Here is a 21,527-nt window from a genome sequence, read left to right on the forward strand (position 1 = left end):
ATTTTTGAATGATTCATAAGTTGGGGAAAAGTTTGATTCTATCTCCCTATTTGTAACTGTTTTAGAAAGGTGACAGAAAATTAGTTCAATTTAGTGCTCCATCTGCTAAAAAGATTTAAAAGATTTATTCCATTTTGTTTTCACAGCTGCCATGACAACTTACTATGTGAATGTGAAGACAGGAACAGTATGGGGGGCGGGAACTGATGCCAATGTTTATATCCTACTGTTCGGTGACAAGGACCATACAGGTGAGAGGGAGACAACTCTGGCACTCAGATATAAACAAGAGCTATGAAATGTACCGGTATCTTTGTTTTATGTCATCTAATCAGTAGTACTTTGTAAAGTCCAATTTTTAAAGCAGATTCTGGCAAAAGGCTTAATCTTTCTTGTTCAAATTTTCATCACCTCAAATTAATGTATTGATCAATGAAAGAAAAAATACCAGGATGAGAAGTAGAATGCATCTAGCACAGAAACTGATTTTTTTTTTGTTCAAAGAAAAGTTATACAATTTTTTGATAATTATTGTTGCTATCTTGTCTCAGACACTATCTTCCTGAAATCATCCATGACAAACAAGAACAAGTTTGAAGGTGGACAGACAGACAAGTTCCTGGTGGAGGCTGTCAACATCGGTGAACTTAAGAAAATCAAGTGAGTAAGAGATTATGTGTCAAGTTATCCCACTCATCAAGACTTCATTTAAAACATATTTTATTTCATAATATATTTATCTAGCAGAGGAGACATCCAGTTAGTATCTGTAAAGGATTGCTATTCTACAGAATGTGGTCACCATCAAATATCTTTTAGTATTTTTTTGACATTGCCTTGTTTTTGTCACCAGGATTGGCCATGACGATGCAGGAGGTGGCGCCCCCTGGTTCCTTGATAATGTGGTAATTGACAGCCCGTCACTAGGCAAATGTTGGGTATTCCCCTGTAATAAGTGGCTCAGCTCTAAGGATGGGGATTGTCAACTAGAGCGTGAACTCTGGCCACAGGAGCTAAACACCCAGGAGTACACACCATGTAAGTATAGCTCAATAAGGCAACTGTACATGCAGAGAGGAAGGCGTGGATCACAGTAAACATTTACCGTACATTTCAATACCTGGTATATCTAATTAAAGTCATCTGCAGGTTTGTGCTTTAAGAAAATAAACCAAAAATCAATTCATGATTTGTCAAGATAACAAGAGATCCCAGAGGGATCTTGGCGCCTACCATTGTACCATATTCAAAACTGAATTAATGTATTCAAAATGTATTTTATAAATTGGAAATGGATTCCTTAAAAATTTAAAGAAAAGAAAAATGCTCCTTTTTCCTTTTGAAATCCACACAAGGAGTCACATAGTAAGATGTCATGACAACTGTAAAGAGAAAACGAAAAACTGGAATAAATCAGAAATTTAATCACTAATATCTTTCTGGCAGATGAAGCACTATATTAAACTAATCTTCTGATTAATATCTTTCAAGGAGGAAACAAGAAAGTGGGATTAATTTTGATCCTTCATATTACATAATAATGTATAAGAAATTTTCACTCAGCAATGATGCTATGAATTCATATTACAAAATATGCCAATATGTTTGCTATGCATATTTTTAAATACATTTGTAAAAAGTTCACACGGATTGAAGATGTGACTGAGCAATGAGATGTAACCCATACTTACCTTTTCCCAGGTATCCCATACGAGATCAAAGTGTACACGTCGGACAAGTCAGGGGCGGGTACCAGTGCTGAAGTCTACATCCAACTGTACGGCAAGGAGTTGTGCACCACTCAAAAACAGATGTGTCCCACCAAACGCGAACGAAATGACAAGTTTAAGCGCAATGCCTGTGATCTCTTCCTGCTTGAGGTAGTTATTCACATATCAGATAGACTTCAGTAATAGAAACATTTATATCCATTAACAAATTTTATCCATAAAAAAATAATTAGAAAAAGACGATCAGTTTATCACTCTTAAGAATTTTATATTTTGGCTATAATACAACCATGCTTTGTTGTAGCTGTTTGGATCATGAACTTCTTGTAAATATTGTTGAAATCATTGAAAATAAACTATAATGGAACCAAAAAAGGATTCAAATAATTCACATTTATGATATGAAATAGACTTTACCTTTGTACTGTAAAACCTGTCTATTGTGACCTCTGATACCCTCTCTAATCAGACAACAATATTTATAGTGTCAGATTATCCAGGTCTCACTGTACATATATCTCTATGCTTATCAGTGTTAATATTCTGCCTGGGTTTGGACACACAGTAACTTTGACGTTTACAGTAGACTATATATAGTATGCTATGTACTAATGTACCTGTTTCTCATTATGGAAGACGGAAAGTGTTAAAATTAAACTGGGATAAAAAAAATACCAGAATACTACAGGAGTTTGACGCACATATTATAAAAGACTGTGACATCATAAAAGAATGACATGTTCCTCATTATTGTCTGGTTTTTGACAGATGGAGGATGTCGGGGACACAATAGAGAAAATCAGGATTGGACACAACAATTCAGGCTTGACGGCTGGCTGGCATCTCAATCGTGTCGAGATCCGCAAACTCCACGAAACTGGACGGGTAAGTCTGTCAGCGTATATCTGACTTCAAATAGCTCTCTGGATTGGCGGACATTTACATTATTTAAATCAAGATGTCTGCTTCTATGTTTACATATACGTGCATTGAATTAACATGAAATGTTGAGAAATGAAACTGAGAAAAAAGGAACAATTAACTCTGAAGTTAAATTACCATATAGTAAAATCTCGATAAAATGCCTATCTTTCCATTTGCCACCAACTCATTTCAACTCATTTCAAGGTCATATTTTTCTTTTTCGTAGGAATTCCTTTATTTATTTGGCAATAAATGTAGTTCAAAATGAAATGAGGAGAATTATAACAAGGTTTCACTGACAATAATGTTGGCCTCTTGTTGTGCATGTGATCACCATGATCTGAAAATATCTTGTATGCCATTATCAATGTCAAGGTCACATTAAATAACACATATCTGTTCTTTACCACTACAGGGATCACAGGTAGGTTGTCTGTTGCCGTGGTGATTAGGTGTTGCTAGTATTGTAGAAATCCTGCATGAGTTGTTATTATTAAGTTTGTTCCTTTGATTTCATCTTCGCTCACCCACAGTTGATAAGTTTGTGGGTCACCGATGATACCTTGGTTGATTGATTTTCTTCAAAGGTCAAAGGACCACCTCTATGGTCTTATGATAAGTGGACATATAGCTTTACAGTCATCAACAAAGCTCTCAAAATAAGTTAAAGCATGTTAACTGAATCTTGAGATATAATGATTATGACACTCATTTAAGCGAACAAATGAATGTGCAGCTGCTGCAACAATTTTTAGTAAACATCAATCTGCATGTAAAATAAGACATTTTCGTTATTATTTCAAAACATGTGATTATATGTTTTAATATATATGCATATGTTTTGAGCTAATATTTCCTGTATCCTTTTGAAAAGATATCAATTTGCATTTTCAGAGTGGAATAAAATATAGGATTTATTGTAAAGTCACATAAATGTCTGTTGATGATTATATTTTGCCATCCTTTTTGAAATTATTTTGAAACCTTATGTATATATGTTTCAAATGAAACTAGAAAGATGAATAAAAAATCGTTAAGAAGCTCTTTTTTTCAAACAGAGGGAGCTAACTCCAAAACACGCCAAATATTTCCCAGTTATCTCCCTTGTAGGGTACATGAAAACAATTTGTTGTCATTCCTCCAAAATATCACCTTGTCACTACATCTTTTCGTTTATACTTATTGGCCCATTGTTGTATTGTTTGTGTTAATGATGCTTTCCAGGAGCTAATTACTTTGAGCTTGAAATTGACAAACGATCACTCTTTTAGTATACGGTTTGTTAATCCTCACTTTGAAAGGAGTACGTACCAGGTAACAAAACCATATAGAGTATAACATATTGCCGAGGATCATATGGAAGTTAATATTCCCTCAAAAAATGTCAGTGTAGACTGTAGCTTAACAAGACTAAACATGATGTGCTTTAGAGTTCTTTGCAAGGGAGTTAACTCCCCAAGATCTACCCATTATTGGATTGCCAAAGTTATTTCAAGACTGGAAAAGTTTCTTATTTATCTGATGTATCATTATTCAGTTTTTTTTATTTCATTTGTGAATTGCAAAAATTATTTCACTTGTGAATTGCAAAAACAACGATATGTTAAACAGAAATCCCCCTCGTGGTACATGTAGTTATACAGCTGTATTATACATGTACTCTAAGTGATCTGGCCTCAGACTCCTCTTTGTCTTCTGTTATCAATAACTCTACCTGTGAGAGCTAGCCTACAATATTAATTCTACATTTCAAAAGGATTGTTTTGATACCAGTGAATTTGATATGTCATTAAACATTTCTGCTTGCTCCTCAAAATTATGTGATAAACTGTACACATATTATGTAACATAAATATATTACCTCAAAGTTGACTAATTAGACACTGACTGCATGAGCATGCCAACAGATTGATGATGGGAATGTCTAAACTTTAATTTATAACAAAAACATTAAAACAATAATTGAAAAAAACAATCTAACAACCTACATTGATATGGCGTACCAATGTGTGATGAGCATGTAGTTGTGTGCATGTTGCTAGATTTTACAGTGTTAGTCACTAACTGTTCATTAAGTTACCATACATGTCTACCAATTGTTTGTTGACCTTTTGACCTTCAACTGTTGTAGGGGTCAATCACATTTGTGTTTCCATGTGACCGCTGGTTGGCACGAGATGAGGACGACACAGCAATAGAGCGGGAACTCATCGCCGGCAAAGTCCATCAAGAACTCATAGGGAAAGATGGACAGGTCAAGAAAAAGGACATCAAACTCCGTGACCAGCTTCAAAGTAGGTCACACCACTAGGTCAAAGATACTTGATCCTCATAATGCTATGATTAATCATAAGAAATGTTATTCAGTAGATTTAGGCACTGTGATAATGCAATATAACAAAGCTTAAGAAAAAAGGAAAATATTTTCATCAGCCATCAATTATCATATCTAGCTGAATCTTTTGCTAATGAGACATTTGAAAACGTCTTCAAAATCAACACTAAAAAGTCTCTTTTCTTCATGTTTGCAGACAAGCATTATGTAGTGAATGTCCACACGGGAGACGTGAGTGGGGCGGGTACTGATGCTAATGTGTTCCTCACTATCTGGGGTGACCGTGGTGACAGTGGGGAGAGGAAGCTACACAAGTCAGATACCTACAGCGACAAGTTTGAACGCAACCATGTGAGTCGTCTGTGTAAATCACTCAGTAAATAAACCCTCTTAATGTCAAATTCAGAAGGTCAATACAATAGATCCTATCTTGAGAGACCAGTCTTCTGCCAATAACCTGCCTTAAGAGACCACCCCTACTGCCAATAACCTGCCTTTAGAGACCACCCCTACTGTCAAACAGTAATGCTATTTCTCATTGATAATGATATTTTGTGTAGAGATCTGAACTGTTTTGTTAAATTTTGTTGACAGATTGATGTCTTCAAGATGGACATTGTTGATTTAGGAAACATCTACAAAATCAAAATTCGCCATGACAACTCAATGTTTAACCCAGCCTGGTATCTTGATTATGTTGAAATAATTGACCAATCAAACAACCAGAAATACATGTTTCACTGTGAGAGGTGGCTCGCTAAGAACAAGGACGACAAAAAGATACAGCGCTCCATCTATGTCAAGGTCAGTAGTTTTAAGAGTAGATGTTAGAGCTGGGAGATAGACCTCTCAGGGATTGTTACCTTATTGTGATTTGTAAAACAATACCAATACAATACTACGATAAAATGTAGTTTCATGTTATTTACCATGATTTTTATCAAATGTACTTAATTAATTTCATGACATCTGAAATTGTGATTTTTGTCTATTACTTATGCCCAGTGAAAGTTATTACTAATTGTTATGATAAAGGGAGGTAACCCATTAAGAATTATCTTTATAATAGGGTTTGATGATTTCCATGATTATTGAATAATATTGGTTAATTGTAAGGGCTATGACGGTGAGATGGAGTCCAGCACAGGGACACTGGGTACGATGAAGTCCACACGCTATGGTTCTGTGGCCAGTCTCGACTCCCTGAAGAGTACCGACCCATTCTCTAAGTCCCCCCGTCTATCACGCAAACAGCAGCTCGCTCAGGAGGAAATGCCTGATGGTGACAGTAAGTTCAATAAGTGAATGGAGTTTATCCAGAAAATATCATTATATTAACAGTATAGCTAAAACAATCTTCCATTCCCTCATACAGGGTAACATGGGAATTTCACAAAGATATTAGATGAAATTTAAAAAACAAGATTTTTTCTTAAATTTAGGTCTATCCTAACTGTCATTCTTCCTTCCTAGATATTTCCTCTATTTTAATAACTCATTTTGAGTGACCTGTGTTAACTGACCACTCGTCTAAACTGACCTCTTGGGGATACAGGACAGGTTTCCTGTGGATATGTAATAAAGGTTCACATTAACCTAACTCTTTAAAAACTTGAAAACAACTGACACGCAAACCCTATTTTAGAGTGAAACCCCCCATTTTGGACCCTACATTTGGACATATATAGTCAGTAAACTTGCTAAACTATTCCTATGTTCTAAATATTAATGATTTTATCTCAAAATATGCCATGCCATTCTAAAGTGCTATTTTTTACTTAAAGGGTTTTATATCCTGACCTTTTATACCCTGACCTTTTATATCTTGACCTTTTATACGCTGACCTTTTATATCCTGACCTTTTATATCCTGACCTTTTATACCCTGACCTTTTATACGCTGACCTTTTATTTCCTGACTTTTTATATCCTGACCTTTTATATCCTGACCTTTTATATCCTGACCTTTTATACCCTGACCTTTTATATATGTTTCAAATTTTGAGCATGTGCAATCTCCCCCATTAGAATTTCAAATGGTCAGCAAGTATATATGTATGTTACAGTACACAGTACATGTTTAGCTTATCCATTAAAACTCTACACTTTGACACCAATATTTGCATACAAGAAATATGTGATACATAAAATGAGTAATGTTTCATTGTTACAGCAATACCATACACGATTAAGGTGTCGACGGGGAAGGGGAAGGATGACGGCACCACTAGTAATGTGTGGGTGCGAGTCATAGGCCCGCGCAAGAGGGACACTGGCCGACTGTTCCTAGAACTCGCTCAGAAGGATCGTTTCATGGCTGGTTCTGTAGAAACCTTCTCACTGGAGGCTGTAGACGTAGGCGAAGTCAAAAAGCTGGAGGTAAGATTGATCAAACATGTAGCTTGTATTTCCGTGGTTTGTTTTATTTTTAGCTGCTACTTATATTTGTGATTTAGAACTGCCTGGATATAAATGAATGAAATTAGTAATAAAAGACGCATATTTCCTTAAATGTTTTTGAATATTCAAGTCATGTTAGCCATTTGCAATTTTGTCTATTTTTTCCCTTTAAATGAATTATGAGTGATGAACATTGATGGAAAGGATTGACATGGGTAATTTACAGAAGACCATAAATTGGGAAAAAAAGAAAAGAAGAAACTTGAGAAGAAACATTTTTCATATATAACTACCAGATCTATACAATAAACCTCATTATAATGCTACATACTCCTATACTGAAATACCTCAGTACAATTTTACTCATTGTCTCTGGTTGACAGATCGGCCATGACGGTGAGGCTCCGGGAACAGGCTGGTTTGTGTGGGAGGTCAGTGTTGATGTGCCAACCAAGGGAAAGCACTATGTGTTCCAGTGTAAACAGTGGCTCGCCCGCGATAAGTCTGACGGCAAGACGGTTAGGGTGTTCACTCTGGATGATGGTGTCAGTACTGTTACATCATACAAACCAAGTAAGTGTGGTACACCATTTGATCATGGCTGTCTGAGCTTATCAGCAGAAGACGTTTTCACACCCCTTCCAACACCTTCACTGGTACACAAATTATGAATGTATATCAATCTACAGCAATGAGGACCTACCTTCTTTCCAAGGGCTCATTAATTAACAAATGTAGATCATTATACTACATGTATATGTATTCCATATGGTAATTAGATTGCTTGACCTCTGACCTTGTGTTATAGTGGTACAATACGAGTGTGAGGTAACAACGGGTGACATCACAGAGGCGGGCACGGACACTCAGATCACACTTACAGTGTTTGGAGCCAAGGGCACTTCAGCTCCCATCCCTCTTGAGAAGGTTGGAGACAGATTCGAACGAGGTCACAGTGACCTCATCAAGGTATTATATTGGAACCAATAAAAGTTCTGTACATTTAAATTTCATTGCAAATTTATTTTTAGAAAGTAGCAAACATTGAGAATTTGTTTTCCCCAAAACTAGGACAGGTAACATTGCATTTGAAAAATATTGGTAAACTTGAAAGTTTGAAAAAACACTGATGTACATGCATAATCTGGTCGATATTGCATAGGAAAGTAGAGAGAAATGAATTATATTGAGTTATTGTTTCATTGGTGGAAATAAATAAATTGTTTTGAGTAACTTGTTCACAGTTGGAAATGGAAGATGTTGCACCTATAAAGAAGATCAGAATACAGACCAATGGCAAAGGTAGCCGACCAGAGTGGCATCTGGAAAAGGTGAGAGGTTATCAAGGTCAAGGTGAAAGGTCAACAGTGACTGTTATATTTTCAGACTAGAATATAATGCTATCTTGTGTTATGTATTTAAAGCTCAGTTGAAAACAAGATATGTAAATACCCAATAATTTATAAATTCTCCTTTGCATTTGTGTTGTTTCTATGGTAACAGTTTTGGATTATATTTTAAGCTGACGCTGCGTAGCTATGAGACTGATGCCCTATCCGTGTTTGAGGTCAATGATTGGTTTGGCAAGAAGAAGGGCGTATTAATGCGGGACATCGCTGCAAAGGAGAGAGGCAAATTTGTCATCAAAGGTGAGCGAGTGGTAACCTGCCCTGAAAACACTGCTGTGTAATGGGAAGGTTTGTATAAAGACTACCACACAAATAGAGCAAAAACTGCCATAATAGATGTATGTCTTTGTAGACAGGTTGTCATTTTTATAGAAAACCTGACTTAGGGTATCCTTAAGATGGTAGTCATTGACAGATGTTGTAAAAAGATAGGTGACCCTATAGGCAGGTGGTCTTTACAGATGGATGGCCTTAAGGCAGACTCACTTTACATTAATAATAATGTGCTATCCCTATATTACGGTCCTAATAATATCTCATTAACAACAACTATTATAAGTGTCTGACCTTCACATGATTTGATTTTTGATTTCCTGGTTGTAGAGACGTCCTACAAGATTTCGGTGAAGACCTCTGATGTGAGTGGCGCCGGAACAGATGCCAAGGTGTTTGTGACTTTGTTTGGAGCCAATGGTGATACAGGTGAAATCCATCTGGATAAGTCGGAAACGTACAAAGATCCATTTGAGAATAACCAGATTGATGTGTTTACGATACAAAAGATCCTCAGTGTCGGAGAACTGTCCAAATGCCGTGTGTGGCACGACAATTCAGGTAAGTAATACTTGATTGACATGTCTTATGTGATTCAGATGCATTGTGCTCAAGACATTTGTGAATTGTATACCGGTGTCCTATAAAATATTTATCCCCATAAGATAACTATCCGGATGAGTATTTTATGCATAAAATATTCATCCGGATGAGTATTTTATGGGGGATGAAAATTTTATATGCCACCGGGAAATTTTCTCCCAGTCAAATATTCTCCCTTTTCCGATAAAAACCTGTTTGCTAAGTGTTAATTTTGTCCTTCACATGGAAATTTTATTTATTTTGTGTTGTGTACATAAACTTGCTGCCATGATAAGTTTGTCATCATTGGGAAGGGCGAAAACGGTATACAGTGTAGTACTAATATACCTATAGTCAATCTCTTTATGGAGGAGTTAAAAAAAAGTGGTGTTAGATCAATTAAGTCTTCATTGAGGAAGTAACATGTCACTAGGAGAACTCTTCAGTGAGAAGAAAGAAAGGTGTAGTGTGACAGAAATTCTTCAGTGAAAAAAAAAAAAGTGATGTTTTTGGAAACATTTTCCTGCAATAAAAGAGTAATAAGGGAACACTCAGCTAAATGTCATGTAACTCTATTTGTTATCTGTAAATGTGTTTGTTTCAATATGTTTGTAATCATGTAGTATTTGTACTAAGGACAACACAGAACTGTTGATAGTTGGACTCTATACTTAATATAAGTATGGTTCAGTGTACTTATTGTTTGTCTGAAGGGTTCAGTATACTTATTGTTTGTCTGTAGGGTTCGGTATACTTATTGTTTGTCTGTAGGGTTTGGTATACTTATTGTTTGTCTGTGGGGTTCAGTTTACTTATTGTTTGTCTGTAGGGTTCAGTATACTTATTGTTTGTCTGTAGGGTTTGGTATACTTATTGTTTGTCTGTAGGGTTTGGTATACTATTGTTTGTCTGTAGGGTTCAGTATACTTATTGTTTGTCTGTAGGGTTCAGTGTACCTATTGTTTGTCTGTAGGGTTTGGTATACTTTTGTTTGTCTGTAGGGTTTGGTATACTCTTGTTTGTCTGTAGGGTTTGGTATGCTGTTGTTTGTCTGTAGGGTTTGGTATTCTTATTGTTTGTCTGTAGGGTTTGGTATAGTTATTGTTTGTCTGTAGGGTTCAGTGTACCTATTGTTTGTCTGTAAGGTTCAGTGTACCTATTGTTTGTCTGTAGGGTTCAGTATACTTATTGTTTGTCTGTAGGGTTCGGTGTACTTATTGTTTGTCTGTAGGGTTCAGTGTACCTATTGTTTGTCTGTAGGGTTCAGTGTATTGTTTGTCTGTAGGGTTCGGTGCTGCATGGCATCTCGCCTACATTGAGGTGGAGGACCTCAGTACTAAGAAGGTCTACACATTCCACTGTGACAACTGGCTGTCCAAGAAGGATGGTGACAAACAGATCCTACGGGAGCTGACGTGTGGAACCATCGCCAAACCTTCCACTGGCGACAAAGAGACGACCAGTACGTTGTTGCAACTGTTTATGCTTTTCATAAAAAAGATAAGTAAATTGATCAGAAACAGAAACTACATTGAAAAAGTTAAATTTTATTTCAGAGATTATCTTATTGAATTGTCTATTCCCATCTGTAAAACGATAGCTCTGATAAAGAATGATACTATAAAGATGCATGTATGTGGTTTATTTTTAAACCTATAATCATTAAGACATGCCCTATAGACCTGACTATGTTACAGGTTATGAACTTGAGGTGAAGACATCTGATAAGAAGGAGGCAGGAACAATTCACCACGGCTGGGTCATACTGGAGGGCAGCAAGGAGAGTGTCAAATATAAACTGGAAAACAGCGCTCGTAACAAAATACTTCGCAGGTAAGCTCCACTTCACTTAAACTGAATAGCAAAACAATCTTTAAAATTAAAAATAACTGGAATATATTAAAACATTTTATTTAAAAAGAAAATTAATTAAATGTTTGATTTGTAATTGTCAGGGGTAACACAGACTATTTCCAAGTTCCGTCCCGCCCCCTGGGAAAACTTAAACGTGTGATAGTGGGTGCGGCCGAGCGCGAGGACCACCCTCTCCAGGACATGGAGGGCCACGAAGCTATGTGGTTCTGCTACGAAATCAATGTCACGGACACCACAACCGGTAACAAGTAAGTTCACAGTCAGCACCGCCTTCATCTTGGTAACATTGCAGTCTCCATACACAGGAAATTTTCTCCTTTAATATGGATGCAAATCTAGACATTGAACTGTTCTTTATAGACAGTTGTCCACAGATTTATTCCATTGTGTACAGTGAAACCTGTCTAAAGCAGACACTACTGGGACCCGTTTTTCCGTTCAGAATATAAAGGCTCTTATTAACACATATTTAATTTCCATAAAACTGAATGTGGTCAACTCTCTACTCTGTCTTATTCACAAATTCAGTGTCTGTAAAATGTAAAGTTAGAACTTCTGTCTATTTCACTAATCTTTCATTTTGTTAAACAATCTAACTAAAGTCAGATTTGAAAAACAATTCTGTATCAACCATTATTAATAAGAACATATATCATCTACAAGAAATATACAAGGAAATTGGCATGTTGATATTTCTCAGTTGTTGTTAATAAAAAAATAATTTTAGACTCAATTAAAAGTTTAATGTCTTGGATTTTTTCTGGAATGACTTATCAAGAGAAGCAACATGAGGTGTTTTAAATGTGTGGAGTAAACACCAAAAAGGTAGACTTTTAGAATACAGATGATAGATGTCAGAAATGAGGTCAAAATGGGAAAGTTATTGACACAATATAACACTGTCATCATCCATTTCCTTAGATACCTGTTCCCTTGCAAAAAATGGATCACGATCTCCGACAGACTTTACTCCAAGAAATACAGGGAAGTTCTGGAGGCCAAATCTGTGGAACAATCACAGGTTTCTGTCGTAAGAAGTAAGTACAGATCAATGTTCATTGCAGTGACGAAACAGAGTTTGACAGTAGACAACTCCTTTTTCAGTCTGTTTACTGAAGTCTTATAGGAAAAAAGAAAATTATAGTCATTACATTTTAGTTATTGTATATACATATTCTTATAATTTGATAAACTACCCAGACACAGAGGTGATACAGGTCCATTATGACTGTTGTTTACTTAATTTTGTACTTTAGATATTTTGTACACACAGATGTTATTATTTGCTGTGATTCCACATACCACTTTGGTCACTATATGGAAATAAACAATTAAAAAATTCCTCTTCAGATCTGGCTCCGATCAAGTATGAGATAATCGTGTTCACGGGTGATGTATTTGGAGCAGGAACCAATGCCAACGTCTCCATCACAATTTTTGGTTCCAATGGTGACAGTGGTATGCGTACGCTTCAGCAGAGTTTCCGGGATCTGTTTGAACGGAACCAGGTCGATAAGTTCCAGATGGAAATATTGGATTTAGGTAAGACATCCATATACCTATATAAACTAATGTGGCAGACATACCTGTACTAAATAAATGTTGAAGTTTTGTAAGGATCATCGTGATACATGAGATAATGGGTTAAAAATTTCAAAGGCATCTTTACATAAAGATATTTGATAAATGTTTTGAATTACTCAAATTTAAAATTTCATTTATGTATTAAACTACACTGTATAAAGTGTTTTGAAGGCAAAATGAATGAACCCCAAATGTACATAGAAAAGTTAATAAACAGTTGTTCTCAGTAAACACTAACGTAATAAATAGTGTTCTATACATGTTAACGAAAAGACTCTTTTTATTTCTGATTGAACTTCTAGTTTATCTTTTTTCTTCCTTAGAACTTACACCAGTGTTGTAGTGGAAAGCATGTAGTGTAAATGGTTGTTTGTTTCAGGGGAGCTACACAAAATCCGGATCGAACATGACAATAGTGGGTTCCGTCCAGCATGGTTCCTCGACAGAATCGAGATTGTCAACATGGCAACAAATAACACTACTGTTTTCCCATGCAGCAACTGGCTGGACAAAAACAAGGGAGATAAATCTATCAGCCGTGATCTCCTGGCCAGGGATTAAGACTACAGGAGAGGCTATTTAGGATTTTAAAATTAAATTATCGTTCTTTTTTAAAATTAGTGCTAATATTCGTGAGACTTTGTGATATTTTAAAAATTTAGTTAAAAGTGTCAAAGCTTGATAAAGCAAGTACCAAAGACTTGTTATTGTTAACCCTTTCAACACTGTAGACCATAATGAACTCCTCCATATCAAAGCATGGTAGAGTCTACTTAAGTTACATTAGGGTGAAAGGGTTAACCTCAGAGAGAACTTAGTTCTTACTTCGTTTTATCACAAAGCTTATTGGCATGACCTACCTTTTAGGTTAGTGCATTTAGGTATTATACCTTAAATATTTATGAATATTTATAAGTATCTTGATATGTTGACGTTTTAAATTGAAACAAACATTCCTGTGAACTAATCAAAACTATACATTGAGCCTTATATTCAAAGCCTGGTTAGCTTTACGAGACAATATGTTAAGTTTTCAAATCAAATATTACTGAAAATTATAAACAAATTCTATAAAAAAAATTGCCTCTTGCCTTCAGGATGTAGACAATAAATCATTACACACACAAATTTCGTAACGAATGTTAATAATTTAACATGCTACGTGTCAGTTTTTTGTATTAATTATTGATAAAGCTAACCAGGATTGGAGTCTGGGCCTTGGAGGACTAGCAATCTAGTGGTTTGTATACCAATAAAAAGTAGATATCTTTTAATTGATCATGTTGTATTTTTATATACTTATAACTTAATTTATATATGAGTTGAACCATCTTACCTCACATTGAAGCTGTATCATATATACTGTATCATTGCTGGGAATACATTTATTCATGTAATTTTGTTTTTGTACTTGTGATGGTCGATAAAATCCAAAATGGCTGCCAATAATAGATCTTGGGATTTTTCTGCCCTTATAAAACATGTTTTTCTATAAATCATAAAGTTGTTTAAGATTTCATGTCATTTTTAACAAGCATTTCTGTGATTTTCATCCAATAAGCTTACTTGTTTAGTGATATTTAGTCATTAAATGAAACCAATATTCCTGCTTACTCAGTCTGTCACTGTTGCCTTTTCAACCATGTTTTGACTGAAAAAAAAGCCTAAACTTTCCAATTCCAACCAGAATACTGAATGCTATGAGGAACACAGAAATTAGGGTACAAAATTAAGGTATGATCTGATCTGCTTCTTATACCTGCTTCCAGTAGTGTTATTGTTGATGAACTATTTTGATTTTTGAAAAATTATCAATCTGGGGACATAAAATTCTTCTTCTGTGTTTATGAGTATGAGATCTAAAAAGATTCCAGGGGTTCTATCGGCCCTAGATTGGAAAACTACTATGATATGCCTCAGGGAGTTTACTCTGCTGCCTTATCCAACGTTCCACTTATAACTGTGATTGTCTCCCCTTGTACCAGGACATGAACCTACCGATGACCTTCACCAGCGATATAGAGGTTGCCTCTTGTGTTTTTTTTATACATATATTTAACATTCCGTCCTAGGTAGAATAGTTCTGTTAAGTAGTATCATTTGTCTCATTTTTCCAATGATCTGTATTTAATTTTCTTTTTTTCATAGTGATAGTCAAGGGGGAGTTCTGAAAATTAATATATTTTTATGAATAAGTCTTGGTATATATCCGTTGTACAATCAACAAGCCTTTTATGACCCAGTGAAGTATTGTATCTGTACAGTGTATAGAGGAAATGTTTAACGACTCTTTAAAAGGATTCTTTTCTTCCTTCGAACAGGTTTTCCTAAATCTCGTCATTATTGTTTTTGTTTTGTAATTTAGAGGTTATAGACATTTTATCAGTGTGTAAATAGCACTGCTCTATGAACTGGTGACATGATTGTATTTGTTGACATTTGTAGCTAGTAAGTGTCTCATCATTTCAGACACGACTCTTTCATTAGAATATCAACATTTGGGTTTTGGGTAAATTCACTTGTAAATAAAATGTACATTTTCCTATCTTTACTTTAGTATATCATGCTTTATGATTTGTTTTTGCCAATAGAATATAATGTATCAATTATTTTTGTTTAAAAAGGTAAAGTTATTTATAGACGTTTGTATATATATATATGTATTTGTTTATCACATTACTAGAGATGATGGTTATTACATACATACAACTTTACATTTACTAGTCCTGTATATTAATGTCTGATTTGTTTACAAGCAATATATAACACCTCACCTTGCTCTCCCTAGTACATTTATAATACCGTAAACATACTTACATGACCTAATACAAGCGCTATGGTGATATGACCGATGTAAATATAGTACGATGTATCAATAGGTAATGTAGTACATTGAATTAATAACTACCTTAGGTACATGTATTGTCCTACCCACACATTCCTGTACCCACAGCTGTTAATGTGTTTTATATCATTTGACATTTGATTCTCTTTTTCAAATTGTATGACATTTTTATACCAATTCATTCTATTATAGAATCCATCTCAAATCACATTCTACCTGTATGTAAAACTGACATAAATGTACAATCTATCAAATTTATATCTTAACTTACATAGATTAACATTTGTGTCACATTCATATCTTTAACTTTAATGAATAAGTAATATACATTTTTATCAGATTTATTTCTTTATCTTACATAAGTACAAAAATATTTTTATCCATAAAGCTTTGAATGTTTGTCTATTCCTCATTTTTCGGGAAATGATTGCCTTAAGTGTGTATCAGCAATCCAGTAATCTGGTTATACACAGGTATACCTATAGCATATACACATAAATATACATAGGTATACCTATAGCATATACACATAAATATACACAGGTATACCTATAGCATATACACATAAATATACACAGGTATACCTATAGCATATACACATAAATATACACAGGTATACCTATAGCATATACACATAAATATACACAGGTATACCTATAGCATATACACATAAATATACACAGGTATACCTATAGCATATACACATAAATATACACAGGTATACCTATAGCATATACACATAAATATACACAGGTATACCTATAGCATATACACATAAATATACACAGGTATACCTATAGCATATACACATAAATATACACAGGTATACCTATAGCATATACACATAAATATACACAGGTATACCTATAGCATATACACATAAATATACACAGGTATACCTATAGCATATACACATAAATATACACAGGTATACCTATAGCATATACACATAAATATACACAGGTATACCTATAGCATATACACATAAATATACACAGGTATACCTATAGCATATACACATAAATATACACAGGTATACCTATAGCATATACACATAAATATACACAGGTATACCTATAGCATATACACATAAATATACACAGGTATACCTATAGCATATACACATAAATATACACAGGTATACCTATAGCATATACACATAAATATACACAGGTATACCTATAGCATATACACATAAATATACACAGGTATACCTATAGCATATACACATAAATATACACAGGTATACCTATAGCATATACACATAAATATACACAGGTATACCTATAGCATATACACATAAATATACACAGGTATACCTATAGCATATACACATAAATATACACAGGTATACCTATAGCATATACACATAAATATACACAGGTATACCTATAGCATATACACATAAATATACACAGGTATACCTATAGCATATACACATAAATATACACAGGTATACCTATAGCATATACACATAAATATACACAGGTATACCTATAGCATATACACATAAATATACACAGGTATACCTATAGCATATACACATAAATATACACAGGTATACCTATAGCATATACACATAAATATACACAGGTATACCTATAGCATATACACATAAATATACACAGGTATACCTATAGCATATACACATAAATATACACAGGTATACCTATAGCATATACACATAAATATACACAGGTATACCTATAGCATATACACATAAATATACACAGGTATACCTATAGCATATACACATAAATATACACAGGTATACCTATAGCATATACACATAAATATACACAGGTATACCTATAGCATATACACATAAATATACACAGGTATACCTATAGCATATACACATAAATATACACAGGTATACCTATAGCATATACACATAAATATACACAGGTATACCTATAGCATATACACATAAATATACACAGGTATACCTATAGCATATACACATAAATATACACAGGTATACCTATAGCATATACACATAAATATACACAGGTATACCTATAGCATATACACATAAATATACACAGGTATACCTATAGCATATACACATAAATATACACAGGTATACCTATAGCATATACACATAAATATACACAGGTATACCTATAGCATATACACATAAATATACACAGGTATACCTATAGCATATACACATAAATATACACAGGTATACCTATAGCATATACACATAAATATACACAGGTATACCTATAGCATATACACATAAATATACACAGGTATACCTATAGCATATACACATAAATATACACAGGTATACCTATAGCATATACACATAAATATACACAGGTATACCTATAGCATATACACATAAATATACACAGGTATACCTATAGCATATACACATAAATATACACAGGTATACCTATAGCATATACACATAAATATACACAGGTATACCTATAGCATATACACATAAATATACACAGGTATACCTATAGCATATACACATAAATATACACAGGTATACCTATAGCATATACACATAAATATACACAGGTATACCTATAGCATATACACATAAATATACACAGGTATACCTATAGCATATACACATAAATATACACAGGTATACCTATAGCATATACACATAAATATACACAGGTATACCTATAGCATATACACATAAATATACACAGGTATACCTATAGCATATACACATAAATATACACAGGTATACCTATAGCATATACACATAAATATACACAGGTATACCTATAGCATATACATAGGTATACCTATAGCATATACATAGGTATACCTATAGCATATACACATAAATATACTTAGGTATACCTATGCATGTTAAAAATCACCTTTTCTTTACCAGCTAATACTATTTAAGGGCATTATCATAACCAGTGATTATAAAACTGATGGAAACTCCATGTTTTATGGAATCATATATAAAAAATATATTTATGTGGTACATATATTGTACAAAAAAATAAAAACCTTCGCCACAAGAAAAAAAAATCAAACCATCCTACATTTTTCTTGCATATTCTTTTAAGATTAAATTTGCATTTAAATCTACCAAACGCTCAATTTTATTTACATGTGCCAACAGCCTTTCAACGAGATGCTTAAACAAAGTGGTGTTTAGCTGTGTAGCTGTGTCAATGTCAAAATAGATTATTAAGTTAATTGAATTGTACTAAAACATATGATAGCTGTATTGTCATTCAATACTAGATATCAAGATTAGCTGTACTAACACACCCAGTACCAGTTATAAAGGTTAGCTGTACTAACACACCCAGTACCAGTTATAGAGGTTAACTCTACTGATACACTCAGTACCAGTTATAAAGGTAAGCTGGACTGACACTACCTGTACCAGTTATAAAGGTTAGCTGTACTGACACTACCTGTACCAGTTATTAAGGTTAACTGTACTGACACACCCAGTACCAGTTATAAAGGTTAGCTGTACTGACACACCCAGTACCAGTTATAAAGGTTAGCTGTACTGACACACCCAGTACCAGTTATAAAGGTTAGCTGTACTGACACACCCAGTACCAGTTATAAAGGTTAGCTGTACTGACACACCCAGTACCAGTTATAAAGGTTAGCTGTACTGACACACCCAGTACCAGTTATAAAGGTTAGCTGTACTGACACACCCAGTACCAGTTATAAAGGTTAGCTGTACTGACACACCCAGTACCAGTTATAAAGGTTAGCTGTACTGACACACCCAGTACCAGTTATAAAGGTTAGCTGTACTGACACACCCAGTACCAGTTATAAAGGTTAGCTGTACTGACACACCCAGTACCAGTTATAAAGGTTAGCTGTACTGACACACCCAGTACCAGTTATAAAGGTTAGCTGTACTGACACACCCAGTACCAGTTATAAAGGTTAGCTGTACTGACACACCCAGTACCAGTTATAAAGGTTAGCTGTACTGACACACCCAGTACCAGTTATAAAGGTTAGCTGTACTGACACACCCAGTACCAGTTATAAAGGTTAGCTGTACTGACACACCCAGTACCAGTTATAAAGGTTAGCTGTACTGACACACCCAGTACCAGTTATAAAGGTTAGCTGTACTGACACACCCAGTACCAGTTATAAAGGTTAGCTGTACTGACACACCCAGTACCAGTTATAAAGGTTAGCTGTACTGACACACCCAGTACCAGTTATAAAGGTTAGCTGTACTGACACACCCAGTACCAGTTATAAAGGTTAGCTGTACTGACACACCCAGTACCAGTTATAAAGGTTAGCTGTACTGACACACCCAGTACCAGTTATAAAGGTTAGCTGTACTGACACACCCAGTACCAGTTATAAAGGTTAGCTGTACTGACACACCCAGTACCAGTTATAAAGGTTAGCTGTACTGACACACCCAGTACCAGTTATAAAGGTTAGCTGTACTGACACACCCAGTACCAGTTATAAAGGTTAGCTGTACTGACACACCCAGTACCAGTTATAAAGGTTAGCTGTACTGACACACCCAGTACCAGTTATAAAGGTTAGCTGTACTGACACACCCAGTACCAGTTATAAAGGTTAGCTGTACTGACACACCCAGTACCAGTTATAAAGGTTAGCTGTACTGACACACCCAGTACCAGTTATAAAGGTTAGCTGTACTGACACACCCAGTACCAGTTATAAAGGTTAGCTGTACTGACACACCCAGTACCAGTTATAAAGGTTAGCTGTACTGACACACCCAGTGCCAGTTATAAAGGTCAGCTGTACTGACACACCCAGTACCAGGTATAAAGGTTAGCTCTACTAACAAACCCAGTACCAGTTATAAAGGTTAGCTGTACTGACACACCCAGTACCAGTTATAAAGGTTAGCTGTTCTGACACACCCAGTGCCAGTTATAAAGGTTAGCTGTACTGACACACCCAGTGCCAGTTATAAAGGTTAGCTCTACTAACAAACCCAGTACCAGTTATAAAGGTTAGCTGTACTGACACACCCAGTGCCAGTTATAAAGAAATCGTTGATATTTAAGTTAGCTTTACAATCTGTGCCATGTATATTTCCATATTTACATGTATTTGTATTCAATATTTCCATTAAGCATCTTTTTATAATATAATGTATACTTTCGTAATTAAAGTTTTTATTCAACTTCAATGATCTTAGAATTCACGTAATCTTTTAAAAAAATTGTACTATTTCAATTAATTCGTGAACGATATTTTTATTATTAATTGATCAGTAATATTTAATCCAATGATGACGAGGTATTGTGCTGTTCAAAATTGAAAACATGCTACTCTTATAAGGCTTGTTATTAAAAGTTCAATGTAGCAATGCCAAATTAGAACTCTGTGATGTGATGTCAGCTATACTTATTATAGACAATATTACTGTACTATAAATCTAGATATCATTAAGTATATATCTGTACTAAAGTTGTATTATAATTCATGTTAACGTCTAACAATACTATAACAGGGACCATCATTACACAATTATACTCGTACTTACATGTTGTAGATAAGGCTCGGTGTAGTTTGGAGATGTACATATTTTACGCATT

At 34.7% G+C, this 21,527-nt stretch overlaps 1 protein-coding gene across 2 annotated transcripts in view; it reads left to right on the forward strand.

Moving 5' to 3' along the window:
- The window catches only part of LOC110465642 (lipoxygenase homology domain-containing protein 1-like), a 72,215-nt gene extending 55,720 nt beyond the window's left edge, over positions 1–16,495 (forward strand). The window contains exons 26-47 of one of the 2 annotated variants that reach the window (XM_021521603.1): positions 147–251; positions 552–660; positions 854–1,038; positions 1,702–1,880; positions 2,499–2,615; positions 3,070–3,078; positions 4,786–4,948; positions 5,186–5,340; positions 5,584–5,793; positions 6,106–6,277; positions 7,163–7,368; positions 7,773–7,962; positions 8,198–8,358; positions 8,634–8,720; positions 8,912–9,038; positions 9,402–9,632; positions 10,939–11,115; positions 11,351–11,486; positions 11,609–11,776; positions 12,450–12,565; positions 12,879–13,070; positions 13,492–16,495. In XM_021521603.1, coding sequence (XP_021377278.1) covers positions 147–251; positions 552–660; positions 854–1,038; positions 1,702–1,880; positions 2,499–2,615; positions 3,070–3,078; positions 4,786–4,948; positions 5,186–5,340; positions 5,584–5,793; positions 6,106–6,277; positions 7,163–7,368; positions 7,773–7,962; positions 8,198–8,358; positions 8,634–8,720; positions 8,912–9,038; positions 9,402–9,632; positions 10,939–11,115; positions 11,351–11,486; positions 11,609–11,776; positions 12,450–12,565; positions 12,879–13,070; positions 13,492–13,673 — 3,377 coding nt within the window. In that variant the 3' untranslated portion in view covers positions 13,674–16,495. The remainder of the gene's footprint in view (positions 1–146; positions 252–551; positions 661–853; positions 1,039–1,701; positions 1,881–2,498; positions 2,616–3,069; positions 3,079–4,785; positions 4,949–5,185; positions 5,341–5,583; positions 5,794–6,105; positions 6,278–7,162; positions 7,369–7,772; positions 7,963–8,197; positions 8,359–8,633; positions 8,721–8,911; positions 9,039–9,401; positions 9,633–10,938; positions 11,116–11,350; positions 11,487–11,608; positions 11,777–12,449; positions 12,566–12,878; positions 13,071–13,491) is intronic. The other variant, XM_021521605.1, reaches the window with a different exon arrangement.
- The last annotated feature ends 5,032 nt before the right edge of the window (positions 16,496–21,527 follow it).

Source organism: Mizuhopecten yessoensis, unplaced genomic scaffold (assembly GCF_002113885.1).
Source record: "Mizuhopecten yessoensis strain PY_sf001 unplaced genomic scaffold, ASM211388v2 scaffold1591, whole genome shotgun sequence".
Taxonomy (NCBI): Eukaryota; Metazoa; Mollusca; class Bivalvia; order Pectinida; family Pectinidae; genus Mizuhopecten; species Mizuhopecten yessoensis.